At 32.2% G+C, this 14,310-nt stretch overlaps 1 protein-coding gene across 1 annotated transcript; it reads right to left on the reverse strand.

Annotated features, from left to right (window-relative positions):
* Positions 1-546: 546 nt before the first annotated feature.
* LOC110692615 (probable LRR receptor-like serine/threonine-protein kinase At5g63710) lies at positions 547-4,561 on the reverse strand. Its single transcript, XM_021869644.1, has 4 exons — positions 3,355-4,561; positions 2,412-2,672; positions 1,401-2,288; positions 547-1,222 (listed from the first exon to the last, which is right to left on the reverse strand). The coding sequence occupies exons 1-4, from the start codon at positions 3,776-3,778 to the stop codon at positions 732-734; spliced, it is 2,064 nt and encodes a 687-aa protein (XP_021725336.1). The 5' UTR covers positions 3,779-4,561; the 3' UTR covers positions 547-731.
* Positions 4,562-14,310: the final 9,749 nt, after the last annotated feature.

Below are 14,310 nucleotides of genomic sequence, written 5' to 3' on the forward strand. Positions count from 1 at the left end.
TCAATTAATTACTCAGCAAATTTGTTCACATAATTTTTTATGGTTTGAATTAGTGACAAGTCATACTATAATGGTATAACCATAAGATGGATATTTTGGATAAACAAGAAAGAAATATGATATACTACCTCCGATTTTTTTTAGTTGCAACTTTGGAATATTTTATCTCTCTCAATAATACCCCAAAATTGCAACTAAAAAAAATCGGAGGTAGTATATGACCCTTAAGGTTCGTTGCATGTAAAAAATAAAATGTATAGTACTGTACATTAGTTAAGACAAACATTAATCACCAAAAGATTTTTATCACGTATTCTTAAATTGCTACCATTTGGTCAAGTACTCATAGGATGTGTGGTAAAGTTTGCTAGCACTATGTTTAGTACTAAAAAAAATTAACAAACTTTGCTTGTGGTAAATGAAAATTATTTATTGTTCCATATTCGTTTTAATATTAACTTATAAAGACAGTAAATGATTCTTCCTACATGAAATTAATAAATTACCATGCAAAAGAATATGAATTTGAAAGAAGAATCAAAGTACTACTAAGAACAGAAGATCACATTTTTCTCATTGCATTTGCCAGAAAACACTTCAGTTAATGACACTTAGTACCTACAGTCTACAAATCACAATTGACTCCAGGAAACAAATACTTAATTTAGTCCTGAAGACAAGAAAATTCTAAACAGATAATGACACTTAATTAGCACCAATTAGTCCTGAAGTCATGGAGATCGATAACAATTAGTACAGCTACCTAAGTCTAGGATGATTGTATCCATCGAAGGCCTTTCGTTAGGCAATTCATGGGTACAACTCAAAGCTATTTTCGCAAGCTTAGCTGCCTCAAACTCTGAGAATTTTCCATGAAGGTTTGAATCCACGTATTCTTGAGATCGCAGTGATTCAGCACCAGCACGAATGGAATTGCTTATTTTCCTCCTCCCTGAGATGATTTGAAACACAAGCATGCCAAAAGCATAGACATCACTCTTCTCAGTGAACTTGCCAGTTGTGGTGTACTCAGGAGCCAAGTATCCCATTGCTGCACTCGCCTTAAGTGCTGAGAACACGGTGTCATTGGTTAGGAGCTTGTAGAGGCCACAGTCAGCTAGCACAGGGTTGAATCGTTTGTCTATCAGAACCTTCTCGGCTGAAATGTTCTGGTGAATTAGCGCTGGCTTGCTGGTTTTGGAGGTGTGCATATATTGTATTCCTGCAGATAGGAAAACAGCCAAAAATCATGTTAATTTAGGTGCAGGACAGTAAAGTATCTGACAATCATGAATTAAGTAAGATGCTCATCTGAAACCACCCTACAATTTAGAGTTATCAGTTGCTTAATCATTTGAAAAACCCCTAAAATATGAAGAGGCAGAGGAAACAGAACTAACCTTTGGCGATGCCATGAATGATCCAGACACGAGTAGACCATTCGAAGACATTTGCATCACCATCTTTCAGGTCAAGGTACTTAAGTAAAATCCCATTAGGGACAAAGTCATAGACCAAAAAGCATTCACCCCTTCCCCTTGAACAACAAAAGCCTCTCAATTTAACCAGATTTTCGTGCCTCAAAGAGGTCAAAACATTCAAACCCTTCAGAAACTCGGACTCCTCAGACTTGCAACTACTCTTACTGATCCTCTTGACAGCAACAACTGAACCATCTCTCAAGACTCCTCTAAACACAGCCGACATACCACTCTTACCCAACAAGTTAGATGGTGAGAAGTGCTGAGTAGCACATTCTACTTCCTCCAAATTAAACCGAAACCCTTGAATCACATCATTTGAAAACCCATTGAAACTCCTAACATCAGATAAAGGATCCCATCCATTAGGATACTCAAGACTAATCAAAGGAGACCCATTTTTCCTACAGAAATCCCTAGGCTGATCAATACTAAGACGAGTGTCAGATAACTCCAATGAACTCCCGAGTTTCTGCTTTGTACGGCGATATTTGGCAAAGATGAAAACACTAACAAGTGACAATGCAAGGATCACAACCACAACTCCTACAGCAACAGAAGCATGAGAACTTTTTCGTGTGGTTTTCGAGCATTCAGTTTGGCTACAATTAGGAAGCTTAACATTAGCTGTTTCGGGGATTTCTTTCCTAGGTAAACCATTCGATGTTGCAGCCCCTCCTCCATAAGGTTCAGGCCTAATTTGACCAAGGTGATCAGAATCAGGACAACTTCTCAAAGTAGGAAAACCAACTCCACATAATCCTGGATTGTTTGCATACTTAAACCCTTCATTTAATCTCATCAAAGCTGCAAAAATATCAAGTAGTACAAAATAAACATCAATCAATCTAGCATTTTGTTTCTATAAATGCAGTCTAAACCGATTAGAAGTAAGGTTGCGTACATCTAAACCTCCTCGACTATACTCACCAGGGGAAACATTGCCAGAAAGAGTGTTGTTTCGAATGTCAAGGGATTCGAGCAACGGAGCTTCTGCAATGGGTGTTGGGATTGAACCAAAGAGATGATTGAAGCTCAAATCAAGCCTGAGTAGGGTTTCTATGTGTCCTAAACTTGCAGGAATTGCACCTGTTAGGTGATTAGACTGCAATGCAAGAACACTTAGCTTCTTCAAAGATCCCAGTTGTGTTGGTATGCTTCCTGTTAATTGATTGTAGCCTAATTGCAGAACTGAAAAGAAAAAAAATTAAAATTAAAATTAAAAATTGAAAAAAATAAAAATTAAAAAATAAAGAAATTGAAATGATGTAAGCAAAAGAGAACATACATTCTGCATTTTGAAAGTACAACTAAACAAGAGAAACAAGTTTGAATTTTAGAAATTAATGCTACTTACCTAACACCACTTTGCTATCTTAAATAAACTGTTTGCACAGAAAAAAAATTCAAAAATATATATTAAATGTTCATAAAATTTGTTGTTTTTTGTTGTAACTCTCTCATGAACATGCAAGTATACAAGGAGACAGGAGTAGATTGTACAAAAAACCAGGGACATTACTAAATTTAGTTCATGAAGTTTATGTTAATATCCATATAGATCAATCTTGTACACATAAATCATAAACACTAAACCACTAAATTGGAAAAAAAAAAAAAAAAAAAAAAAAAAAAACAAAAAAAACCAAGTTCACATTTTTAACACTTTGAAAAAGTAAAAATAAAAAAGTATGAACAAGTAAAAAAGAATCTCTCCTGAAAACAAAAGAAATTGAATAAATTAAATCACTTTTTAGAACGACAAAATTAACAATTTTTTCATCAAGTTCAAAACTTTTACACCAAGAACAGATTATTTTTCTGTTTTAGTTCAAATATAAAGAAACTCAAGAACAAGAAGTTAAAAACTAACCTTGAAGATTATCGAGGTGAGAAATCTGAGGAGGAATAACCCCAGAAAGATTATTAACATCAAGATAAAGATCAACCAACTCAGACAAAGAACCAATCTCCTTAGGAATCTCACCACTTAGAGAATTATAATGCAAGTAAATTCCAGTCAAATGTTTAAGCCCAGAAATTGCAGGAGAAAGCTGACCATTTAACCCTTTTCCTTGCAATGAAATGTTAGCCACTTGACCATTATGGTTGCAACCCACACCATCAAAGGTCCCACCACATGGGTCACCATTCTTGGACCATGATGAAAGGTGTAAGCTTGATGGGTCAAGTGATGATTTTAGGGTCAAAAGTGATTCAAGTTCTGGGTTTGATGTTGAAAAAACAGGGGAACCGAAACAGAGGAGGTTGAAGATGAACAAGATCAATAATAACATGATTAATTTGATTAATTAATCTAGGGTTTTTTGGGAAGGTTTAAGGGTGACTAAAGGGGTTAATTTGGTTTTTGTAATGTTTTTTTGGTTGGGTTTTTTTTGTTACTCGATAATCACCAAGTTGGTTTGTGTTTATGTTGTTGGCATTGTAGTTTGTTTGTTGTTTATGGTTTTGTGTTTTTGGGATTTTTGAGGTTTTGGGTTTTGGATTAAAAAGCACAAATTTAATTAGTTTTGGTATCCAATCAAAAGATTTGTTTGGAATGAATATTTGTGCTTTAATTAAAAATAAAAAAAAGGTCAGTGCTCAGTGGAGTAGTGGAGTGTGAAATTCTCTCTCTAAAATTGACTCTTTCTCTCTCTAACCTAACTTACCCTATTGAGTGTTTGAAGTGGACAAGCAGAAATGAGTCCCAGCAGTCTCTAAAAATGATGGATGTTTGCCTGTTTGGGTTTTTCCTTTTTTTTTTTTTTTTTTTTTAAGACAAGAAAGGCAAGATAACTAGGAGGGACAGTTGGTGTGCAATTTACCACATATTAATAAAGAAAAAAAAAAATGCATGCATAGGGTTTGGCCTTGATAATTTACTTTAACAATGATTAAGACTTGTAAATTGTAATTGACTCATGTCTAGATGTAACAAGGATCCTCAAGTATTAGTCCAATTCATTAAAGTGGAAAAATAGTACTATTAGAAGATTAATTTCATCAAGTATACTTTAATTTAGCCTATTTAGGTGTATATCTAAGAGATTTTTTTTTATTTTTTATTTTTTAGGAAAATATCTTAGAGAATTTTTTTTTTTTTTTTGAAAAAAGTTCTAAAGGACACTAAATTTCATTAATATAAGCCATACGGCATCTACAATTGACAATGAACGATAATGAAAACGAATTTAACAAAATCAAACAAGAATTAATTGGGGAAGGGCTAAGAATCCAAATACATAAATACAACCTCCGTTAAATGTTATGTGCAACTTGGGAATATTTTATATCTCACAAATAATACCCCAAAGTTGCACATAACATTTAACGGAGGTAGTATAACAAATCGGCATATTCTCGATTCGTTGTCTCATACAACTTTTTGAGTGGATTCGCCGTCTCTTCGCAATTTTGTGAGAAAGTAAATTCTTGTGTTGATTCCGTAACCCGAATCCAAGCCACAATCAATAGTAGCCCCGCACAACCGGAGACCAAATTAAGCACAAAGAAGGAGTACGAAAAACCTTGTCTTTCGAAGGAGATCGAAAAAACCTTGTATTTCGAATGAGATAAACCCTTTCTTTCGAAGGAGATAAACCCTTTAAAATTGACAATGGATACTAGGTTTAGGAGAGAGAAGAGAGAAAATGAGGCTAGGGTTTTTTCTCTATGTGTTCCGTATATTTTTATATATCTAAGAGAATTTTATTATCTGTTTATCTCTTTTAAAAAAAATTAAAAATACATTTATTACCTGAATTTTCATTTGTATAATTACCTAAATACTGGTATCCGTTTATACCCTTTTAACTAGTTTAAATCCTTCTTTCTTTGTTCACAACTTCACAAGGTCTTTACCTTCTTACAAAAATTGAAGATACCAAGCTTACAAAAGAAATGGTTAGGATTAATCTTACTCGTAGATCTTTTTTTAACTTAGGTTCTGTTCTATTCAGCTTAATTTAAGTTTAGTTCAGTTTTGTACAACTTTTAATTTCCTTCACTCATAAACAATTCATTTCAGCTCTATTCAGTTTATTTTAGCTCCAATCAATCCAATTCAGTTCAGATCAGTTCAGTAAATCAGATAAAAGGCCTGTTCTGATTGACAAAAATGAGCTGAACTAAACTTAACTGAACTTATTAGAGATGAATTGTACTGAACTTATTATTAGAGCTGAACTGAACTAAATTGAACTGAACTGAATATTTTATAAGAGAAGGAAATTAGGAGCTAAACTGAACTGAACTTAACTTAGTAGAGTTAAATTGAACCGAACTGAAAATAATCGTATCAGAACAGGCCCTAAACCCTTATTTTAGACAAAATAGGTATAAAAGCTTTTAACATGCATATAAATTATTCTCACGACTTAATAAAAATTAATAAGTTGAATCGAACATAATTGAAAATGCATCTAATTTTGTCTTCATCAATGAACAACAGTTGCATGACAGTTAATCTTTATAGTAAACAATTTCAATCAAATTATAAAACCAAGTTAAAATTAGCCAAAATCGTATGTAATTACTGTTCTTGCCAAATTTACTCTTTTTGGATTGAATTGTGTTTGTTGGCACCTGAAAAAAATTATACAAGTAGAAATGTAGTTATCTTCTTAAGTGCATGGTAGGATTAGAAATACGGAGTATTTGAAATTGGAGTACAAAAAAATAAAAAATAAAAAATAACAAAAATAAATACAGAGTACAAAAAAATAAAAAATAAAAAATAACAAAAATAACAAAAAAATAAAAAATAGGAGTAGAATTTAGCGCACGCGTTTAATGCTGGCGAGTGGTTCAATGTGAGAATTTAATGAAGTTTCCAATAAAATCAGAAATTCAAATTCAAAAAAATAAAATAAAAAAGAAAGCAAAAGATTTACTGTTAATGATAATTTGTTTAATTGTTTACCAAATATAATTGCAGACAAGAGAGAATATATTGGTCTGGCCTAAATAGTTTTGTTAATGACGAATTACTATTTGACCAACAGTACTAAGAATAAGAAGAAGTTTCTGTTTGAGCTATTTTGCATTTTTTGTGAAATTTTTTACTGTAGAATATAGTTTGAATATATTGTGGTTCATTGATGAGTGGCCGATACAATGCTGACTGACAATAAAGATCAATGACTACTGACCCAAGTCTGTATTTTTGGAGACTTTGACAGTTGCCTCTCTTCCTCATCGATCTTCTTTACTTTAATTAAATATTTAAATGATGTACCCAATTTTTAAAAGAACCGGTGCTCCGTAAGGTTTATGGAGGACCCGGAATCTCTAACATGTTAGCTCGGTTAGATGGGTTATTCGGTCAAGAGTTACTTGATAGGTTACTCGGTCAAAAGTTAATTGAGAGATTACTCGGTCAGGTTTAACTCAAGTAACCCCTGATTGAGTAACTCGAGTAACTCGAGTAATCTTGGTCATACAGAAAAATCTTTCATTTTCATAATACCAATTTTTTTAATAATAATTATAATTGAAAATTAACAATATTAATAGTCAAAATTGTGTATTGACGTGTATATCGGTCAAAATCATGTATTTGTTCAAATACAAAGTACAATTCACAACTAAAATAATTCAAATAACGCTAAGATAAGTTTACGTAAATTCCATTAGATTCAAACCAAGTAAAATTTATGTAATTAATTGGAGTCAAGAGTATAAAATTGTAAGGGTCTATTCTCATACATTGAAATTCAGTCCAGTTCAGTTCAGTTCAGTTCAGTTCAGTTTAGTTCAGCTCAGTTCAGTTCAGTTTAGTTTAGTTCAGTTCAGCTCCTAATTTCCTTCTCTTATAAAATATTCATTTCACTTCAGTTCAGTTCAATTCAACTCAGCTCAGCTCAGTTCAGTTCAGTTCAGTTCAGTCAATAAAAACAGGCCCTAGGTAGATGATTTTATTTTGTACTCAGATTTGTCCGTCTCGTTGGCACCCATAATGTTATCCAAACATGCCGGCGTGAGTTGGTTAGGGACCGTCATCGTGTATTTGTGTTAGTTGTAATGAATATTCAATTTGATTTTAAAACACATTATAAATTGACAAGTTGGAGCTAATTATTCGATGATACAACGCTTAACGCTATATACTCGACTCAACCTTTGAAAAACACTAACAGCTCAATCTGGCAAAGACCCCACATAACAAATATACTTAACCGTAAAATACACTGCTAAACAATTTGGATTTGGATTAATGGAATAAATCTGACCAATTTCATTAATTTATTGAAGCAAACTCTTATCCTGTCCTTGGACTTGACCGTTAGTTAGGGCTTAACTACTACTCGTATAATTAATCAGTCTAGCTCTAAACTAATCAAGCCTAACTACTGCTTGTTATGTGAGCCCGTGAATGAGAGATACTTCACCCTCAGCTCTATGATACATAACATGCACATTATATATAGATCAAGACTTAGGAATGTGCATATGAAGTACTTCTTGTATAAACTAACACCAACCTATCCATCAAAGATAGGACCTTGATTGTTGTTTAATTCACAATTTAATCCATGAGTAGTCTAAGCTAGTTTATGAGCATATCAAACAATCACTAGACTTATGAATTATTATGAAGAAAAAAAAAAAGAAATTAAATGCTTCATGTGAAGTCTATTGTGTATAACGAAACTTTGTTAATTAAAAGCATATTCTCTTCAGCTTAATTTCACTTAAGTTCAATTCAGCTCCAATCAGTTTAGTTTAGCTTCAATCAGTTCAATTCCTAATTTTCTTCTCTAATAAACAATTTAGTTCAGTTCAGTTAGTTCAACCCAATTCAATAAATCAGAACAAGCCCTAACACGATAGTTCGTTTGTTTCTACTTCTAGCTAGTGTGTACTCTATTAGTCGGCAATTAGTAACTTGTAAATTACCTGAGTTTTATTAGCTATATTACTAATAAAAAGAGTATAAGAAGCTAAAGGGACACAAACACTCATCCCCTTTCGGCAGACATAGCACCAAAGATTCTAAAGAATATAGTGAACTTTGTACTCAAATTTAAGAACTTTGATAGCACCAAAAATTAATTAAGAACTTCGATACAACATCGATTATATGATATGCATGGATTAACTTATTATCAGTATAGTCTACACTGCTTTGATCTCTGGCCCCTAAGGTCATAGTTTAAATTCAAACACCTCCATATATTTTAAATACTACTTGATGTAAATTAAATGCCTGACAAACGACAAGAAAATCGTAGTAGGGTTACCACAAAAATTAACAAAGCAAACAGATTCTTTCTTTCACACACATTTTGAGATATTAAAATGCCACAACTTAAGTATGTTGTGTACCATTCTTATTATAAGTAGTTTAGTTGTAAATCAAGACGCGAAATTAAGCATCATTACCATTCGTATTATAAGTATGTTGTGTACCATTCGTAATATAACTAGTATCTTCTTTTATATCTCTCTCTCTTTTTAAGTTTTTTTCCTTTATACTTGAACTAGTAAATCCAATTACACACACAAAAATAAGTGCTCTATTCCTAAATATTAGTATTGTGTCACATTTGATTAAGTGGGCCTCTTTATTAGAGCTCATTGTACCCATTTGTGATTGCTTTATATTGGAAAACAAATTAGAGAATAGAGAGATGATTTCACTGGAGTTACTCATACTATCACCAATTGACTCTACTATGGAAACTCCTTACGTCTTAAATTATGGTTAAAGTTTAATCGGATCATTCTATAAGAATAATCTAGAGATGGTTAAAACTCCTTACTTCGGGTCTATTCTCATTGACTGAACTCAGCTGAACTGAACTGAACTAAACTGAACTGAACTGAAATGAATATTTTATAAGAGAAGGAAATTAGGAGCTGAACTGAACTGAGCTGAACTGAACTGAACTGAAATGAGCTGAACTGAACTGAACTGAACATAATTTCAACGTAAGAGAACATGCCCTTTAATCAAAAAATTTACAAATTTAATCAATCATGTACAGGCATAGTTTGCTTTTCTAGTCACTTTTACAGTTTTACTGCTGTCAATTGCAATGTTGTAATCAAAAAACGAAGTTTGAGGCAAAGGCATGGATAATAGTAACCGCTACAGGGCAGACACTAAAAGTGGTAAAAGAGCAAGCTTATGGCAAGCATTTTTTACACATAAATTCATGCTCATAATGTGTTGCTAATTTATTAATCATCTATAGCACAATTTCTAATTTTTGTGGCAAATCATGATCTTAATTAATCTTTTAATTGACGTTAATCTAAAATGATTTGGAGTTCCGAGCTACTGTTATGCATATATATGTATGTAGCTAGTTAGGTTTTAAGTGATGATCTATTCGAGAAAGAATGGTTTATTAAATAATGTAACTGTCATTTGATTCGATAAAGAAATTTTAATTACAATTCTACAAACTCCGGATCCGTATAAGACCGTGTTACATTAATATATTGCAAGTGATTTTTTTTAAGGTCGACTTGTACATAATTACGTCTTGATAAACTAATTTTCATTACTACATTTTTTTAGTAAATGAGTAAAAATAACGAGCGTATAGAACAAATTAATATTTTTATTTTTTTTATTTAGGAAAAAGAAAAACAAAATGCACCATCTCCCATATATTTTGAAGTCTAGATAGCACTAATACAAGTACATATATAGTATTTTTATTTCATAAAGTTATATTAAATGGTCTTATACTTCAATTCGTACTTGGTGAGTTTTATACATAGTATATACTTCATACAAAGTACGAGTACTAATTATTGATAGTTTGGTTATAGAACTTGGGTATGTAATTATTAACCTTTTTATTTAAGGTCATAATTAGTCTCTTTACTTGAAGAGTATTATTGAACACTAATGACGATTTTATGCTTTAGAATATAGTTAACATTCAACGCTAATTGCTAGAGTGCTACTCGTAGTTAGGAAAGCCTTTCTTTATAAGCATTTTATTTATCTTTTAATTTGTGTCAATTGTAGTCTTTTGATAAGCCTTTTCTCTCTTCCTAGAGAAGATCTTACTTTATGTAAATGTTCAAGAATCATGCTAATGTGCTTAGTCAATCTTAGACTATACAATCTTTGATTAATTATTACAAAAAAGTTTAGCTTTTTTGTATAACTGGAAGATGACATGCATGTGTTCCAACATGGTTAGGGATTCAAGCTCTACATATACAGACATACAGCAGTAGCATTTCCTATAGTTATGTTTCAACTCGTGAGGTTGAGTGCTTAGCCTAAGCTAATACTCGGGTAATATAATTGGGGCGGTCCAAATTTCCACTTTAATTTGTGCAACAATTTTTAACTTAAATTGCTATAGAAGAAGAAAGATGATATACAAGATGTTAGACGTGAAGGTTGGGATTATTATTAGTTTGGTAGTTCAAACCATATCAGGAAGCAACATTATTGACACGTTATATACTTCGTAATTTGGCTTGTATCCAATTTCTAATCAATTTGTGTTTGAATGTGTCCAAGTCTTTTGGAAAGATAATTTTGTACTACTAATCAATCCCTGGTGATACTAGTTGTATCTATCTTTAGGCAAACTTATCTGAGTCTAGCTAGTCAATGTCAATTAATAAACGGTTTAGAATAGTGTTATGTTAGCTAGGTTGCGAATTAAATTTAACTCATCACATAATAATAAGTGATACTTTCAATCACTATACGTCTATATTGTTTAGAATTTATGCAATGTATGCACATACGGATTCATGGAGATCAACCCGGCCTTCAAGCTAGGGTTGTTTGGGAGTTCTGTCAACTTGAAGTTTAGTTTGACCATGCACGCATATTAGATTGAATTGATAAAACTTAAAAAGCAAAGTTTTGGACTTGATTAGAAAATTAACGTATCATAATTAAAAATTTGGAGAATAATATTGGACAGAATTTAGGACTATAAGGGCCAGGCCCCAAATATAGGAACAAGTATTTTGGTGAGCAAGGCTTCAGGAAACAAGAAGTCCGATCTCTTAATGAATGGTGGAGTTGTCAGCAGAGTATGCATAGCATAAGGTTAAGTAATGCTTCGTAGAAGGGCATCTTTCTTGATAAAGGAATTCTTGATGAAAACAGCATAAATAAAATACTAGACTAGTAATTAAAGTTTACTACTATTCATAAAGTTTGCATCACAAGCACAGCAGCGCAGTGCATGCAGCAATTGTGCTACTCCAAACCCTTGCTGACTTAAAAAAAAAAAATTACTATGACAAAATTTTGCAAATAACGGATTTTATAACGGTACTAACGTGTTATTACTCTGTATAATTCTACATGTTTTAAATTTTATAATTTTCAAAACACATCTTTGACCACAAATATATTTGATACCAGATCCAATAAAATTTCACATAACATATACTCTGTAATGAGTGTTTTATAGTCTCACTTTTGGATATATAATATATATATACTTTCTATAAATGAATGGAGAGAAAGATACACCGGATAAGATAAGTACATACATAAAAAAAAAAAAAAAAAAAAAAAAACAGAAACATTTCATTTTACTGTACCTTTTATCGTTTGTACAATTCATTTTACTATACCTTTTATCGTTTGTACTGATAAATCAATTTATACCTATTGTACAAAATATTAATAAAAAAAATCTTATTCCTTATAATATATGAAAATCTTAACTTTAGCTAAGTTCACATCCAAAGAATTTATCTGACCAATTTATTCCCATTTGTCCCTAATACTAAATGATGAGTAAAATCCATTGAAATTATTACCTTAGCTTAGATATTATTAGAATGAATCTGGTGTGTCTTGATTAATGTGAATATAATCATAAACTAAGCAATCATTTTAATGATAAAGATGACAATTAGATGCCTCAAAAAATTAATTAAGGTAATTACTAGCTAACATCATGTAAAAAGCTACAAGAATCTAAAAAAAGAAGCAAAATATGAATAGGGGGATGCATGCATGCTCACCCCACCAAATTAAAGTTATAGACTATGAATAATTAAATATGATGCATATAATTTTTTAATTTTCACTCACTTCCATGAAAACTTTACAAGAAAAGAAAGAGCATTTGAATAAATTAAATTAAACAATTTTTATTTTTTGTCTTGGCTATTTCCTTAGCTTATCTTTAATGACTTTATTTACTTTTTATAGATGCTTTGATATTTTATTTCATTTGAGATCATATGGTCCAACAAATTAAAAGGTAAAAAAAAGAAAGAGAATAAAATGATCAAAAATAACAGTTTATTTTTAGTGTGCTAATAAATTGTCCTAACTGCTGTGAAAAATATAATGGACCATGTCTTTTGACATATAATTTACTCCATGAATTTACATTTGTCAAAAAATTAGATCAATTTTTTAATAAATGTGAATGTTTTTATAGCTATACCTTTTTAACTTTTAAATGTTCTTCTGGACACGAATTGATTCGTGAGCATCTGATTCTTCCTATCATGAACCTAAAGTGTAGAACAGTAGAAGATAAGAATATTTGCTAATTCATACTTGTATTTTGTAATACTAGACGTATAGTGTACGGGAAAATTTAATTGAATGAATCGATTACTCCGTACTAGATATGACTTCACATTGGATCGATGATTCGTGAGAAACCCTCAAAAGGGAGCTTAACTTAATAAATTAAAATGGTGACCCGATTCATTACAAATTTTATTTCCATAATCGGGAATTAATTAGCTAGTATGAATTAAAGCTGTCAAAAGTTGACCCGATTTGAAATACCGACTCAAACTCAATTGGTAACCGACTCATCTGAACCCGAAAAAATGGTGACTCAAACCCGACCTGAAACCAACCCTAGACCCGAGTTGACCCGAGTACGTGAGACCCGAACATGAACTGACCTGGAGATGACCTGACCCGAATGTAACCCGTAAATTATTGACCTGAACTGAACCCGACTTGAGCCGAAATTGATCCAAACCCGTTTTAATCCGTCAAAACCCGAATTTAACCTGACTTGTTACTAACCTGACCTGAATTCAACCCGACCCGAATTTAACCCAACCTGAAATCAACCCGACTTGTTATTGACCTGACCCAAATTCAACCCGACTTGTTATTTACCCGACCCGAATTTTACCACACATATTACTAACCCGACCCAAAAATTCAACCCAACCTGTTACTAACCCGACTCGAAATCAACACGACTCGTTATTGACCCAACCTAAATTCAACCCAAATTGTTCCTGGCCTGATTTCAAATCACCTTAAATGCAATTTAGACCACCTTATTATTGTTGATCAAAGCATTTTGTCTAGGGAGACCAAGTCGGTACAGGCCAGCAAAAGAAAGGAGCATCATCCTCAAATTTAAGAGTTAAATATAGTATATATTTGTTGTATGGTCAAAGGAGATAATTATCTTCCTTTATGTCAAAAAAAAAAAAAAAAAAAAGAAAAAAGAGAGAGAGATAATTATCTTCCTAAATTATAAACTATAGTTCCCTAGTATATTGTCATATATATTATAGTCAAAGGAAATAATTAGCTTCATAAAAATCATTATCTATTTATAGTTAGTTGAACCCGAATATGCATGGCATGACTTGAAAATAACCCAACCTGATTGTAACCTGCAAATTATTGACTTGAACAAAACCCGACTTGACTCCGAGAATGACCCGACTTGGAAATGACCCAACCAGTTTATAACCCGCAAATTTGATTTGAACTGAACGCGACTTGACTCCAAGAACGACCCGACTTGAAAATGACCCGACCTGATTATAACTCGTAAATTATTTACTTGAATTGAACCCGACTCAAACCCGAGAATGACCCGACCTGATT

This window comes from Chenopodium quinoa, unplaced genomic scaffold, assembly GCF_001683475.1.
Source record: "Chenopodium quinoa cultivar QQ74 unplaced genomic scaffold, ASM168347v1, whole genome shotgun sequence".
Taxonomy (NCBI): domain Eukaryota; kingdom Viridiplantae; phylum Streptophyta; class Magnoliopsida; order Caryophyllales; family Amaranthaceae; genus Chenopodium; species Chenopodium quinoa.

Bases quoted from the DNA above. Each gene is read 5' to 3' on its own strand.
- LOC110692615 (XM_021869644.1), bottom strand. From the start codon at position 3,778: ATGTTATTATTGATCTTGTTCATCTTCAACCTCCTCTGTTTCGGTTCC. The intron at 2,673-3,354 runs GTTAGTTTTTAA...TTTTCTTTTCAG, and splicing joins TCACCTCGATAATCTTCAAG to TTCTGCAATTAGGCTACAAT. The intron at 1,223-1,400 runs GTTAGTTCTGTT...TCCTATCTGCAG, and splicing joins CATTCATGGCATCGCCAAAG to GAATACAATATATGCACACC.